This window comes from Triplophysa rosa, linkage group LG11 (genome assembly GCF_024868665.1).
Source record: "Triplophysa rosa linkage group LG11, Trosa_1v2, whole genome shotgun sequence".
Classification (NCBI taxonomy): domain Eukaryota; kingdom Metazoa; phylum Chordata; class Actinopteri; order Cypriniformes; family Nemacheilidae; genus Triplophysa; species Triplophysa rosa.
In genome coordinates, this window is record NC_079900.1 from 25,378,249 (window position 1) to 25,394,597 (window position 16,349).

Genomic DNA, 16,349 nt, shown 5'->3' on the forward strand with positions numbered 1-16,349 from the left:
TTGTATGTGGGTATGTCTGTCTTCTGTGTTTTCAACCTTTTCTTGTTTTTGCAGGTACAACTTTAATTATTTTGCTTATAGTCAATATGTCTCATGTACAGCTGCTTTGTAACAATGAAAATTGTAAAAGCGCTTTATAAATAAAGTTGAGTTGAGTAGTAGGTAATTAGGCGTATTCGGATGCAACATTAGTATACGCACATCCAAATCTCGCGAGAAATAGTCCACCACCCGGATATTTCTCGCCTACTGTTTTGTGGATACTGATGATTCGGACATACTATTCGTTCGCCTACTGCTTTGTGCCTACTATATAGTAAGGAAATATGCCTCTTCGGATTCAGCCAGTGTTTATGTGGGTACACAAACTTTTGACAGGCAAGTGACCTGAGGCTGCTCTCTAATTGGCACGCGTCAGAACGTCGTCGGGGCGCAGCTCTGTGCACCCTAGACCCTCGTACTTTTGCTGATAGCATATCAATATTGATTTTTACATCTTTGACCTCATGTGATTGGACAATTCTCAACCTTTCAGAATCCTATACTCACCCAGAACCCCGGTACGGAACATTATGAAGTTTAAATACAAGTTGAGAAGTATAGACTGCATGAACGAGATTTACAAATTCACCGCAACAGTGATACAAGATGAGCTTTACTCGCCCTTAGTATAAAGTGTTTTCACTGCACGCAAGCAACGCGACAAAAGCAGAGAACCCACTATAATCACTGATGCTATTTGCACTGGATGCTGTGCGCTGCGTAAATAGTCCCTGTTATTGTTTTTTCTGTTTTCTCTATGTAATACTGTAGTAAACTTTGGTATTTACAATAGTAAACTGTAGTAAATTGAAAGGTGCTGTTATATTTTATAGCTGTATATAGATTTTATAAACGTTTTCAGTAGTACTAACTATAGTTGTTGTGCTTGTATAAATTAACACAAATAAATGACGAGACACCCAATGGACTGTTATTATTCTTTACTGAACTAAAGTTAACTGTAAAGTTAGGCCGTTTCTCAATTCCAAGAAGGCAAAGACCGGACTTGTGTTCTTGTGAAGACTGGTCTTGGGAGGCAGCCTCGGAAGAACAATGTCACGAGCGGTGGCGGACAGAACCCAGGCGCAGACAGAAGGAGGGGGTAAACACAACAGACTTTAATAACAAAACAAAAACCCTCGAAACTAAGGAACACTTAAACAACTCACTTGTAGAAACAGATTCACGGACAAGGCAAGACTGAGACGCGGGAACACGGGGTCACACAAAACATAACGAAGCGCACAGGACAATGAAACATGAGGCATTTTAAAGGGAACACAAACGAGGGATAATGACACACGGCAGGTGAGAGTAATGAAACACGGCAGGGAAGCAAATATGGGAAACGAGAGGGGCGGGGCCAATGACAAGACACGAGAAAACACATGGAGTGTCAAAAGATAAACACCCCATGGCTTTCTCACACTAAACATAAGGCTTTGCCACGACTCTGCCACAAGACCAAGAAATCCCTGACAAGATAAAGCAGAGTCGTGACAAACAAACTTAGTATTTACTATGGTACGGTTCAAAAACATTGTAGCATCTAGGAATTTTTCTACAATTTACTATAATAAATAATAAAGTATTCTGCAATATTTTTTTTTCATTTGGACTGGTACTTAATTACTGTTAATAAACACCATTACTGCTTTTTAAACATTTTTTTAGCTAAGCAGTGATGATACATTTACATCACATGTCAAATGGTTTGTTGTGCCCCTCAAAAAATTTGTGCACCAGCCACCACTGATGGACTGTCTGATAGTATACAGAATTTTTTATCTGATCTCAAAAAATGGCATTTAACTTTACAGGTTTCATCAGTCAACCGAAAGTTGTCCTACAAGAAAAAGAAGGCTCCTACAATTCATACACTTTATGGGCCCTATTTTAACGATCTAAGTGCATGGTCTTAAGCACACGACGCAGGTGCACTCAGGGCGTGTCCGAATTCACTTTTGCTAGTTTAACGACGAGAAAACGGTCGGCGCGCCCGGGCGCATGATCTAAACGGGTTGTCCTGATTCTCTTAATGAGTAATGTGTGTTTTTTGGGCATAACGTGCAGTAAACCAATTAGAGTCTCATCTCTCATTCCCTTTAAAGCGACAACAAGCAACTTTTGCTCACTGTTGCCCCATGTGGTTGATAAGCGGAATTGTCTGTATGCAGTGTAGTAAAAACTCTAGCAAAGATTTCCCGCTGGCAGCTCAATACACGTGAGCTTGTTTACAAAGCTGACGGACCCGGCGGACCCAGATACGCTATGAAAACAGCACATAGCGTGTATATATATATATATAAAGACAACATTAGCCTACTTAACGACTGAACTGTTCAACATTTACGTGGTTTATTGGTCTGAACTAAAGAATCTGCTACTTTTTACCACAACACGTTTATTGTGGTTTTTCAGTCTTCATTTACAAGCACTACACACATTCATGACGAGACACGACAACATGCTAGCTATCGACACCGGCAACCATATATTATCTCTCAGCTACCTTACGGTTATAAAGTGTGAACCGGTGGTGCGCCAATGACACAGACTAATAACAAATAAGTTTAAAAGTACAGGACAGTAACAAAAAATGTACAAATAACACTTACAAATCCAGGAGCAGGACCGCTAGGTCTCCATCCGTTTTGCAACCTGTTGCCTCTTGCTGCTCACGCCACTGAGTGTAAGCCTGTCCGATATTGATTTGTTCGCCCGAACACCAAAGTTACAAGTGCAATTTCAGCCGATAGGAGGCTGCTCGGGTAGCAACGGCAGTAACATTCGTCCAGTTAAAAGTTGTCCTACCACTAAAATAATTATTTTAAGACATTATTTTAAGGTCAAAAAGTTGCTCGTTGTTGCTTTAAGAGCCAGTTGCGCTCGCGGCATGGCTGATTCGCTATTTACATGGCAGAATTTGCAAGAGCAAAGAATGGACACTTCTCCAGAGAGGAAACGCATCTGCTCGTGTGTGAGGTTAAAGCGTGCGAGCAGACCATCTACAGCCGGATTTTTATCTTTATGTACACAATAATAATAATTTTACATTGTAATCCATTTATTTTTTATATTTGGCATGTTTGTGTGCTGCTGCGCTTCCCTCTGTGTAAAGTGAAAAAAAGTGAAAGCGCATTGTGGACCCGCCCTGAGGAGCATTTTCTACTAACGCGCTCTTTAAATAAAAAAAAATTTGACTTTAGACTTTAGACCAGGTTTGAGTTGAGAACTAAGAAATGTAGTTACGGTCACGCACTCCCACTGGAGTTTCCCATTATGGGCATTTCGGTAAAAGTCTTCTTTATAAAAGAAAAAAAATCCTACGCAATATATACATCTGTCAGGTTTGAGTTCAGTCTATTTTAATGTTCCTCAAAATAGCAACGCGCCAACAATGCACCTGAAAACACCTTTTTATTTAGACCAGCACGCCCATGGGTGCAAAAATGGGCACAAATGCATTTGCTATTTAAACGTGGCGCAGGATGGGAAAATGAGAACTGCATTGGGCTGAAACTAGCAAAAACACTTGCGCCTCATTGCGCCGGGTGTACGATAGGGCCCTATATGTTGGTGAGATGGTCTCCTCCACTCCAGGTGGGTGGTTTATGGTCAGAATAGGCTGCAAAATAGGCCAAACCTTATCACTCTAGTCCTTTTCCTCCTCGTGTAAACTTCAGAGGGAATATGTCTTCCACTGTACCAGAAGCAGGGCACAGGGAGAAAGAGTGAAAATAGACTGGGGTATAGTGATAACTGGCATGGGGATAACGCAACTCTCAGATTCCCTGAGTTTCCAGATGACACAAACAACACACGGGTGAGCTCCTAATGCTTTATGACTGTTTGGCACATTTAGACGTGGCCCGGAGGGGACTTATGTGTGAATCAGAGCCGTGTGGCATTGAGCGTGTCTGGGCATCTCTGTTCCTCTCTCCTCGGGGTTGTTGTAGTCTATCATCTGTAAGGATCTAGAGACAGAGCTTCGAAGAGGACAGCTGTTGGTTTGGCAGACAGGGGGTTATACAGCTAGTATAAGGCACGGTAGGAAAAGCCACACTAGGTTTTACATGGCAGCTGTGACCACAGTTGACCGTTGAGCTTTTTTCTTCTGAATGTTTTGTGTGTGTCTGTGTTGTGCAGCTTATGTGTGTAATCTTGTTAATGTACAATGGAGACCACAAAATTCTTTGGCTGAACTTTTGCCCCTTTTTCTGAAGTGACTTGCACTCGATGAGAAAGTATGGATGCGTAAACACACAGATGTACTCACATATAGACAGTTTCAGCAGAAACAACATAAATAAACATGTGGTCCAAACTTACAGTAACTTCCGGTAGAGTTAAGAATCTATAACTGTTGAGTAGTTTTAATTTAATTTAATACAAATAGTATAACTTTTTTTATAGAAATCGATATTAGCATCAATTAAATCTAAAATAAATTGCTGAATTTCTAGCCAAAGATTGGAAGTTAACCTTGGACCAGGCACGTGTGTCCGATGAGACCATCTATAAACAGACAGATGAGCAGGAGGGTGGAACTATCTTACCTTCATGTGAATGGGGGAACCAGATCTGAGAGGCGCTAGAGTGCGGACCCCCACGGTAAGAAGGAGAGGAGGGAGAAGACGGAGGTCTGGAGGGGTGTGGTGGGTGCGAGGGAGGGGAGCCTAGACTGCTGGCCAGGAACGTCCCCATGAAGGAGGCTGAGGAATTGCCCATTAGTCCACTGCCTAGATGTGGAGAGGGAAAAGAAGTGGTTAGGTGTGCGGATTAACATGTGGACACTGGGCTGTGGCATGATGGTAGGCATGTCTGAGCACAAGTGTTCATAGATTTGTATGTTTTAATGTAGGGATGCACCGATACGATTTTTTAAAGACCGAGTACGAGTACCAATATTTTTTTCTGGTACTCGCTGATACCGATACCTATAACCGATGCCTGTATAATGTACAATAATGTTAATAAACCAGTATCTTACTGGTGCATTTTCTTTTTTTCTTTTGTTTTTAGGTCTACTTAAAATTAAGTACTATTTTTAATCAAGTTCTATTTTTTATAAGTAGCACAATTTTACTAGCACATTTACTTCAGTTTAATAAAGTAAACAATATACTCTTTGGTCAAATTATAAAAAATTTAAGGGTGTGGTAAAATGTGAGTGTATTATAACTTGTTCAAGTCAATCGGACTTTTATTTTGACGGGACGCCGCAAAGAGCGTTTGTTTAAGTTAACTGGATTTTTATTTTGACGGATCGCCGCAAATGGTGTTTGTTTATGTGTTCGTGTCCTCGTGCAGTGAAACGCTGGCGCTGAAAGCTCCACAAGCACAATGCGTTCAGTACACGCAACCGTACCACTCTTTCACACACGGTAACGCAAAACAAGCAGAATACATATTTAAACAGTATCTGAATTGCGTTAGCTGTTAGCTGTTCAGCGCTAATTTCTTGTTAGGAAATGCCTGGATTCCTCGATTCCGTCCGCGTTTTCTGCATTGCAAAAATCATAGGGCTCTATGTATGTCATGTGAGGTATCGGTCTTTGGTATCAGTGTGTCATTACGAGTACGAGTACGAGTACATGAGCTTAGTATCGGTGCATCCCTATTTTAATAGAATCTTCAATACATCCTACCATCTAAACCGCTTGTTCTGCATGTTACTAAAATGTCTTTGATTATTGGTTTGTATAGCTTCTTTTGGGACTAATAGCCAGATAATAATTTGGACCAAAAACATATATTTTTTGAAAGATCATGCAACTGTTGTGAACAATATGTATTCGAATAGTTTATGGATATGCCACCTGAAGTCATTATTGGGTACCATTTTAGCTAACAAATATCAAACTGACTGACCCGTGATATGAAAGCATGTCTGGTCATCATGTCATCCAGTATAATTTATTCTCTATGAACTGCACACACACACACACACACGCACACATAACTAATATAGTTTAGCCTTGGGACATCAGAGTCCAAACTGGGGTACGTCAAGCCAGCACTAGAAAGATATCTCATCTCACAGCTGAATGCTCTCTCTCTCTCTCTCTCTCTCTCTCTCTCTCTCCTGTGAATTCTTTTCCCAATTTTCCTCCATTACCCTCTTTTTTCAGTTGTTCAGTCTCACGCCCTCAATCTCGCCCTGAATTCTGTTCTCTTTCTTTCTCTATTTCAATCACTGCCCTGCTCCGTTATGGTACGTTTTCTCAGTCCTGCTGGAATTTAACCATCCACCAATTTTATTCTCACATACTAAACTGTCTAAATCTAAAATGCATTCGGCTGCTGTTCAACCTCAAATTAGCCTATAATCACAGTTGAAATCTTCCTCGGTAATTTCTTTTAGACATAAATGAGATTAAAAGAAGAGCAAATAGAAACTTTTGCCTAAGTCTCAAGCATCTAGTTTCAAGTTTAATTTATTTATAAAGCACATTTAAAAACAGCGCGCAGGCTGACCAAAGTTCTGTAAAATAGAACAGACTAAAAAAGATAAATAAATAAAAGAAGAAAAAAGTCAACAAATCTAATTCAATACAATAATAAATATCAGTCCACAAGCCTCAAACAGTATCAAATGCCAGTGAAAAGTAATAAATTTTTAAAGAGGTTTTAAAAGCAGTAAATGATGGAGCCATTCTAATGTGGGCCGGCAAACTGTTCCACAATTTTGGCCCTGCAACGGCAAAGGCTCTGTCCCCTCTGGTTTTTAACCATGATGTAGAGACCAGAAGAAGATTCTGATCTTCAGATCTCAACATACAGGATTGACTTTGGGGGTGGAGATTCTCAGCCAGATAAGGAGGTGCTTGATGGTTCAAGGATTTAAAAACATAGAGCAGAATTTTAAAGTTGATACGGTAGTCCAGCGATCCAGTCCGGGTTCCAGTCCGGTGCAGCCGGTATCCAGTCCGGTGCAGCCGAGGTCCAGTCCGGTGTCCAGTCCAGTGCTGCAGCCGGCCTTCCAGTATCAGCATCCACGTTTAGGTTTGCAGTGAAAATAGCGGCCCCTGCTGTTCAAAAAATGTATTGCGATTCAGTTCAAGCCTCAACCGATTTGAATCGTCGCTCATTATAACCGATTTTCAACCGGCTCACGGTGAATCGTTACATCCCTAGTTGATCATAATATTCTCCTGTCCATTTACAATACTGTGTGGGATTGCAGGGAAATTCCTTAAATGGTTTGGTCATACTGACTAAAGACTTTTTGTTTCCGATTGGGTAAGTCTCCTCATCTGAGCACACTTTCCTGTGGTGTGCCTCAGGGATCCATTCTTCACCTGCTCTCTTCTCACTGTATATGCTCCCTTGGGTTCTATCTTTAGAAGCATGGGTTTCATCCACTGTTATGCAGACGACACACAGATATACCTACGATTTAAACGTAATTACCATACTGCTCTGAAGTCTCTTTTTCTCTGTTTAGAGGAGGTTAAAACTTGGCTTTCCCAACATTTTCTCTTCTTAAATGAAAGTAAAACTGAGTTAATCATCTTTAGTCCCAATGGTAATTGTAGTACTGGTAATATTGATATGTGTGGTCTTTCAGATTTTTCTACCCCCTGCGTTAAAAATTTGGGCGTGTTACTCCATAGCAAACTAAAATTTGAGAAACAGATAAATGCTGTGGTAGGCTTTTATTACATCACACTTGGATTACTGCAACTCTCTTTATTGTGGTATTTCCAATAAATCAGTTGCACGTCTTTGCACCAAGTCTGTCACAGCGAGCGTGACGGAAGAACCCAAATGCAGGCAGGCGTGAAGGGGTTAACAAAACAAGACTTTAATAACTCAAAACTAAAACCCACGATAGGGTGCAAAACAAAACAGGAACTAAGAACACGGGAAGAAAACAAGAAATCAAAACAAAACACTTCCCACGTGGGGGCAAAACAGAAACTAAGGTCAACAAATAAACTCACTCTTGGGGAACAGATGAAAGGACAAGGCAAGACGATGACGCGAACACGAAGCAGCACAACATCACGCACATACACAATCCACGAGCAACGAGACAATGAAACATGAGGGCAATATAAAGGCAAGACAAACGAGGGATAATGACACAGGGCAGGTGGGAAACATTAGACACGGCAGGGAAGCAATACATGAAACGAGAGGGGCGGGGCCAATGACGAGACACGAGAAAACACATGAGAATAAAGACATAAAATCATGGCTTTTCACATAAAACCGTAAGGGCTCTGTCCCGATCCTGCCACACGACTAGGAAATTCTAAACAAGAAGGTAGGACCGTGACAGAGCCCCCCCCCCCATTAATGAACACCCCCAGGTGTTCACCAACGGGGTTGACTAACGCATGAAGACTGGACAAAGACAAGACCAACAAACATGGTGAACAACAAGGGGGAAACAGGCAATGACAACGAACGGGTTGGGGTGGGACAAAAAAATAACAAACATGGGAGGGGGGTGGGGAAACAACAGAGTTCAAGGGGGGAACAGTTCTATATCCCCGGCGCGCTCGAGGGCGCGGAGTCCTGGGGGACTTTGGGGGGAGTCTGGGGGGACCAGCCGACGGTTGACGCGGTGGGCGGCTGTGGACCGGCTGGGACCCGGNGTAAGAGGCGTTACATTTCCGTCACACAATTGCAGTATTCCACCAATCACTACGCAGTGTGAACTGGCCAATCATAGCACACCTCGCTTTTCAGAGCGATGAGCTTTGTAAAAATCTCGCGTTTCAGAGAGGCGGGGCAAGAGAGATACAAACATGCACGGTATGTGGAAAATACAGCGTTTTTAACCTTAAATCGTGTATACACATTGTAATACATCTAAACAAACAATAATATTCGTTTTAGCCGCGTAAATGACCCCTTTAAATTTGCGCCAAGTAATAACACTGCAGAATGTTATTTGATTAAGTAATAAAAAAAAGCTACTAATACAAAAAAATGATTAAACAATTAACAAAACATGATTCTCACATAAAAAAACTAAGAGCTATAAACGTAAATTCAGTAATGCAAATAACCCAACATTCTCAGCAATATGATGTTGTATGTGATCACATTGCAAAGTAGTCTCAAACACGAAGACTCGGGAGGTGAACTAATCAATTCTCTTTCTGGCTCTGACTGCATTGGTTTAGCTTACGAAGCTGTCACGTCGTGAACGAACGATCAAACCCGAGGACTTGTCAGATAAGAGGTGTGGTGAGCTAATCATAGACTAAAGACCCAGGTAAACAATGAATTAATCTTTTCTGTTTCTTATAGCATTATAGTTTTGTATTGTTTGTAATGTGATCAACAGTTTGCATATAGTAGTAGATGTGTTAGAAAAGTAACATGTAACATTATAATTATATTTTGCATGAACGAAATGAACGATATGACTCGAAAAAAAGATTACGTTCATTTTGCTGAACGAGACTCAAAGGTCCAGAGTCAGTAAAATGATCCAAACTTCCCATCACTAATCGTAGTGGCGTGTACATGTGTAGACAATAAAGGTGCGCCTATTTCCCTTTCGAGCCCATCTCTTCACATGAGTCATGTGTGTGCGCGAGCCCTCGGCCTCTATTTAACTGTCACTTGATTTAAATCAAAGAAGCGTTCGTAATAAGCAACACATTGTCGAGAAAGGGCAAACAGCATATAGCCGCTCTTTAATGTAGATGTACTGTATTTTGATTTTGTCCGATGATGTTGCGTTTATAAATCAGAATTTTAGCAGCGGTTAAAGTGATGCTGGTGGCATCCCGTTGTAAAATACAGTATAATGTGACAGATAAGAGAGTAGAAGAAAAACAGATAAGTGCTAACACTAACACGACGTGATGACATCACAAATATGCTAATTAGTTTGTAACGTCACCAGCGCCACAAGTCTGTCAAAATCCTATGGGAAACCAGGCTGTGAATCTGAAGCGCCAGACTGTCCTCGCGGAGTTTTAACCGATGGAATTGCCCCACTTTTTAACAGAAGCTGCCGTGCATGGCCGGTCTTGATCGCTCCCAGATTAGTGAAGCAATCGTTGTTAAAATGCTCTGCACAAACTAGCACTTTTTCATTGTACTTCTCTGGAACAGTGTTGAAAATAAAATGTAACCATTCGTTTTTTGTTGACTCCTCTTTTGGAAGAGAAAACAAACATTGCCTTTCTTTTGGCAATGGATCACACAGCGTCTCCACGACATGGCTGCTCTGGTGGCGGTACAATGACATTTACAAGTGACACATAACAGTGGCATGAAGGCCCATGCTTTCTAAAGATAGAACCCAAAGGGAGCATATACAGTGAGAAGAGAGCAGGTGTAAGAATGGATCCCTGAGGCACACCACAGGACAAGTGTGCTTCAGATGAGTAGACGTTACCCAATCGGACACAAAAACGTCTATTAGTCAAGTATGACCGAAACCATTTAAGGACATTTCCCTGCAATCCCACACAGTATAGTAATCTGGACAGGAGAATATTATGATCAACTGTATCAGATGCAGAGGTAAGATCTAAAACCACTGAGTCACCAGAGTCTGTAGCTAAAAATATTCCATTAAGAACACATACTGTAGCAGTGCAGATTCTGTACTGTGCTTAGATTTAAAACCAGATTGAAATTTTTCAAGATACCATTTTCACTGAAAAACGACTAAAAACCGCTTAGCGCAGGACATGGTTGACATGACTGCTTGATTGGCGTCAGCTGAAAAATGGAGAATAATAAACCTCCACTCGCAGTCGGGAAGAGGAAGCTTCTACTTTTTGAGGTGTAATTTTCTATCTATATACATCTTTTCACTATATTTATCAACTCCATGTGGAGGTTTCCCAGACAGGGCTTATGAGGAGTCCCAGACTAATTTAAATGTTAAAGATGTCTTGATTGACAACAACTTGCTCTGACATATCTTCAAATATATCAGTGTGATTGTTTTGTCTTAAGATGCACACCAGTAAGGTTTTTTTGTAAAGTATATTTTGGAAAAACTACTTAAATATCCTAATTTAACTAATATTTAATTCTGATTTAAACTAATCCGTGTCCGGGAAACCACCCCCATGTCAGGGCTTTTGTATTCCTTGCGTAAACTATTATTAAGCCTGGTTCTGGGGTGCTAGAGATCTCGATGAAGATGAGTGACAGCTTTTTAGTAATTATAAAGGGAGTGCTCGTTGTGCGGTTTCTGTGCTATGTATTAATCATTCAGAATTGTATAAAACTTGTTTTTCATGCTGCCAAGACCAATGGCCACATACACGCTGCAAAGTTTATAAATGCAAGATTCACTCTTGAAATAGCTATGATTGACATATTGATAGCCATACTCTAGTTAGTTCCTGAATAAAGCAGACTTTTGGACTGAAATGGTTGAATAGTCTGCTGACTGACAGACTCAGTCCCTTACCGCCAGCTACTGGACGTAACTATGTAAACTGCACTGATATCGTTGAAAAATCCACACAACACTAAAGGGCCATTCACATTATAAAGATAAAGTGTGTGTGTGCGTGTGTGATTATGAATGAACATGAGTTGGTCACAGCAGGATCCTGTTTGTGAACGCTGTGTAAAGTGTGTGTGTCTGCATGTGTGTGTCTTCTCTGTGTGTCGTCTTTGTTGTTTGTGTGGCAGTTGACACCATGTGACTTAAATCATGATATGCCTGTTATTTCCCATCATGCATCTCTGCGGGGACATTCGTGGGTCTGTGATTGGACAGCCTTTACACAGCAGTGTGGCATCACACACACCTGGAGGCATGAGAATGTATTTCTCTTTCTACAAATTATTTTTAAAATCATTCTCACGTTTCCGAGTGCACGTGTACGGATGAAGTGTGTTGTTGTTTCTGGCTGTCGGGTTTAACAGCGTAATAAAACTGATTCAGTCCTGCAACACGAGACAGATCGAGTGTCTTCACAGAGGTTCAGTTTTCATCCGTGGTGACTTTAAGGTCTGGATTATTTTACATGTGACGTCTCTGTTCTGCAGTCCTGCGTTTATTAAACAGTCAGTGTGAACGAGTGGAACCTGATCTCAGACCTGTGCTTCAGGTGTTTAGATGTGTGTGTGTGTGTGTGTGTGTGTGTGTGTGTGTGTGTGTGTGTGTGTGTGTGTGTGTGTGTGTGTGTGTGTGTGTGCTTTTATTGGTCATCTGGAGTTGATCAGATGATCTTCTGACTGTCAGCTGACCCGTCTGACCTGCGCATTAAGTCTGTGTGTGACTGTATTAGCTGGAAATGTTATTTCACTGTTTGCATAGTCGCCAGGATTGTGTGTCTGAAAACCCTTCAAACAGCTTCTAAAAATGAGAGCTGGAGCAACAGAAACCTGCTCACAGATGCTAATCTTCTCCATATGGTTTCAGGACGTGATGTTGAATCCACAGGCGGCTTCGCTCATAACTCAATAACAGTCAGACGCTGGTTGGCTCAAGCTCTGTTTTCTCTACCCCTTTTTTTAACGGGATAGTTCACCAAAATTGAAAACTGTCTGGGACATCGTTTATGCACCCTTACGCCGGTGGGATTAGCGCTGTGATGGTGGCAGTTTTTTACCACTGCAGGGATAATGGACAAATGAACCGCTGTGGTTGGGAAATATAGATTATTTATATCAATTTTAATAAATAAAATTGATATCTATATTATTAAATTTGCGAGTTGCAACCACGTGACGAGTGGAGAAGAAATATGTCTATAGCTTATATACTACTGTAGACCTTATTTAAGTACATTTTGAAATGTGATATCTGAAATAAAGGAGAATGAAAGTCCGTCCGTGTTTAATGCGCACATCAGTCTGTAACACGGCACACTACAGCATATTAAACATTTAAATAAACATCAGTAAATAATGATAACTTAAATAATAGCAGAAAGTTACATATTAGATGAAAAATAACAATTCCATTTGAAACAAACTGTTTAAATCTACAGTACCTCGGCTTTACTATTCAGATTGCCATAAAACAGTTACTGTACTTTTTCCTATTCGCTGACGGAAGCTAACATGTTAACATTGTGTACAGCCGCACTTAATGCACGTTCTTCTCCAAATCGCAGATGAATAGATGTTTCTCCGCATCCGCGGCAAGCAAGAGGGTCATAGCCGGTTAGGATTTTCTGTAGGCTAACGGCTCATTACACTCCATTGATCCACTGCAGAACCCTCAGAATAAACTGGGTTCCCTTTCTGTCGGTCTCTCTACGTTGTGTCGAACCGACAGAATGGGGTTTGTCTTGAGAACCTATCATCTTCTGAGTATTTAGAAAAGGCCAATGAAAATTGGCGAATGAAATTTGCATGCCGGGCTCCTCCCCGGATGTCCGGGTATAAGAGGGAAGCCGGCGTGCTCATTCATTCACCTTTTGTTCTTCAGAGCCTAAGCATCTGATGAGCATTCTCCAGATCTTCGCTGATCTTATTCTGCTGGAATCTACGACGTGGTGGAGCAGACGGTCTCTTCCTGCAGCGACTTTCCCCTGGGCGTCTCGGCAGTTCCGGAAGTGTCTGAGCAATTCTTTTTCTCGCTCGTCTGACCATCCCTTAAAAAACGGTCCTACCCCGTCTTGTTCCTCCGCCACGTACTCGGAAGTGCGTGACGAAGATGAGATCTCGATCACAGCATCGGAGAGCGATCTTTTGGCATCCGACCCCGACGATTCCTCGGAGCTCCCTCCCCCGGGGGGTCGAGCCCAGGAAGAGGCGGACGTTGAGATGTCAACCATGCTTTTCCGGGCCGCCGCAAGCATTGGGCTGCAGTGCACAGCACCGCCTTTACCCCAGCGCTCGCGGTTGGATACGTGGTACCTGGGGTCTGAGCGCGGCTCCAAGCCGTGCCCAGCTCCGGTCCCGTTCTTCCCGGAAGTGCATGAGGAGCTGAGTAAGACTTGGAACGCGCCCCTCACAGCCCATTCCAATCAGAAAGGCTCAGTCGCCCTTACTTCCCTCGATGGTGGTGCGGCCAGGGGCTGCCTATGTCGAGATCCCCCAGGTGGAGCGTGCTGTCGCGGTGCACCTGTGCCCGCAGACAGCGGCCACCTGGAGGTCTCGGCCTAGACTCCCATCCAGTGCGTGTAAGTTTTCGGCATCTCTGGTGTCAAAGGCTTACACGGCTGCGGGTCAGGCCGCCTCCTCCCTCCACGCCATGGCCATCCTGCAGGTCCATCAGGCCAAGGCGTTGAAGGAGCTCCACGAGGGTAAGACCGACCCGACAGGAATGCAGGAACTCCGTACCGCCATCGATCTCGCTCTACGGGTGACTAAGGTGACGGCACGGGCCTTGGGTTGGGCGATGTCCACCATGGTGGTCCAAGAGAGGCACCTCTGGCTCAACCTTGCGCAGATGCGGGACGCTGAGAAGGTTCGCTTTCTCGACGCCCCCATCTCGCAGGGAGGGCTGTTTGGTGACACCGTTGAGGATTTCTCTCAGCAGTTCTCAACGGTGAAGAAGCAGACGGAGGCCATCAAACACATCCTGCCCCGCCATGACTCGGCCGCCGTCAGGCCTTCGAGATCCCGAGCGGCATCTGCTTCCCAGCAGCCCTAGCCCTCTTCGACTCCGGTTCCGGCTCCAGTGCCCCCTTCTCAGGCTGCCTCCCGGAAAAGGACGTCAAAGAGGAAACCGCCTCCCCATCAGCAGCCGTCGTGGAAGCAGAAGCGGCCCTGATGGAGAGACCCCAGGGAGATTGAGATTACCACTGGGCCCGATCCCAGCCACTCCATCGCTGGGTCGGATAGGGACGGTTCCTGCCCCGTCCTACCATCAGCTGGTCCCCCCTGGGGGGCCAGCGCCCACTTCCTCACAAAAAGAGCTTCCTCTCTCTCTGGGTTTTCACAACCGTTCCCACCCTCTGGTCGACGGTGGACGGCAACTCGACGTTGCGTCACAGCGAAGCGCAATGTCGAGTATAAACACCAGCCTTCAGCACTCTCAGACAGACAGTGCGTTGAGCTAGACAGTCGCCAGGCAGGAAAAACAGCAGAGCCGATCTCCTCCCCGGTGGTCCGCCCTCGGCAAGGAATCCGTACTGCTAGCCATCGAACCACCCTCCGCGGGGGCGATGAAGCAGATCAAACCTCTAGTCCCCCTGTCTCGGTTTCTGGGAGCTTGGTCTCAGCTTCCCAGACTGTCAGGCTGGCTGAGGAAGACGATCCGTCTCGGCTACGCGATTCAGTTCGCTACACGTCCGCCCAAGTTCCGGGGCATCCTTTTTACCTCAGTCAGAGGCAGGGATGCCCCCGTACTTCGGGCGGAGGTCGCCTCCCTTCTGGTGAAGGGAGCGATCGAGCCCGTCCCACCGGCCGAGATGTCCAGCAGGTTCTACAGCCCATACTTCATTGTCCCCAAGAAAGGCGGGGGGTTGCGCCCTATCTTGGATCTGCGTGTTCTGAACAGACACCTACACAAGCTGCCTTTCAGGATGGTCACGCAGAAGCGCATCCTGACGTCCGTCAGGCGTCAGGACTGGTTCATGGCAATCGACCTGAAGGATGCGTACTTTCATGTCTCGATCCTCCCTCGACACCGGCCGTTCCTGCGGTTCGCGTTCGAGGGACGGGCATATCAGTACAGGGTCCTCCCCTTCGGTCTGTCCCTGTCTCCACGAGTCTTTACGAAGGTCGTGGAGGCCACCCTCCTTCCCCTCAGGGAAGAAGGTGTGCAGGTACTGAACTATGTTGACGACTGGCTCATCTCGGCTCACTCGCGAGATTTGTTGTGTACACATAGGGACCTGGTGCTCCGGCAACTAGATCGGTTGGGGCTACAGGTCAACTGGGAAAAGAGCAAGCTCTCCCCCACGCAGAGCATCTCCTTTCTCGGTATGGAACTCGATTCTGTCTCCATGACAGCGCGACTGACTACAGAGCGCGCCCGGTCAGTGTTACACTGCCTGAAGCACTTCAGGCAGCCAGCGGTCTCCCTGAAACAATTTCAGAGGCTCCTGGGGCACATGGCATCCTCGGCGGGGGTGGTCCCCCTCGGGTTGATGCACATGCGACCGCTCCAACACTGGCTACAGAGTCGAGTTCCTTGGAGAGCGTGGCACACCGGCAGCAGGCGTATGGTCATCACGCCTTTCTGCCGGCGCACCCTTACCCCTTGGTCGTCTATGGCCTTCCTACGGGAGGGGGTCCCCCTAGGGCAGGTATCAAGACACGTCGTGGTAACGACGGATGCCTCCCTTCAGGGCTGGGGTGCTGTGTGCAACGGGCACGCAGTGTCGGGGCGGTGGACGGGCCCCCGCCTGCGTTGGCATATCAACTGCCTAGAGTTGTGGGCTGTGCTACTTGCACTGAAGAGG

General features: G+C 44.6%; 1 protein-coding gene across 1 annotated transcript in view; it reads right to left on the reverse strand.

The window, feature by feature from the left end:
- The window catches only part of LOC130561781 (BAH and coiled-coil domain-containing protein 1), an 81,749-nt gene that overhangs the window by 64,237 nt on the left and 1,163 nt on the right, over positions 1 to 16,349 (reverse strand). Inside the window, exon 5 of the mRNA XM_057346354.1 lies at positions 4,602 to 4,824. Within this exon, the coding sequence (XP_057202337.1) occupies positions 4,602 to 4,824 (223 nt within the window). The remainder of the gene's footprint in view (positions 1 to 4,601; positions 4,825 to 16,349) is intronic.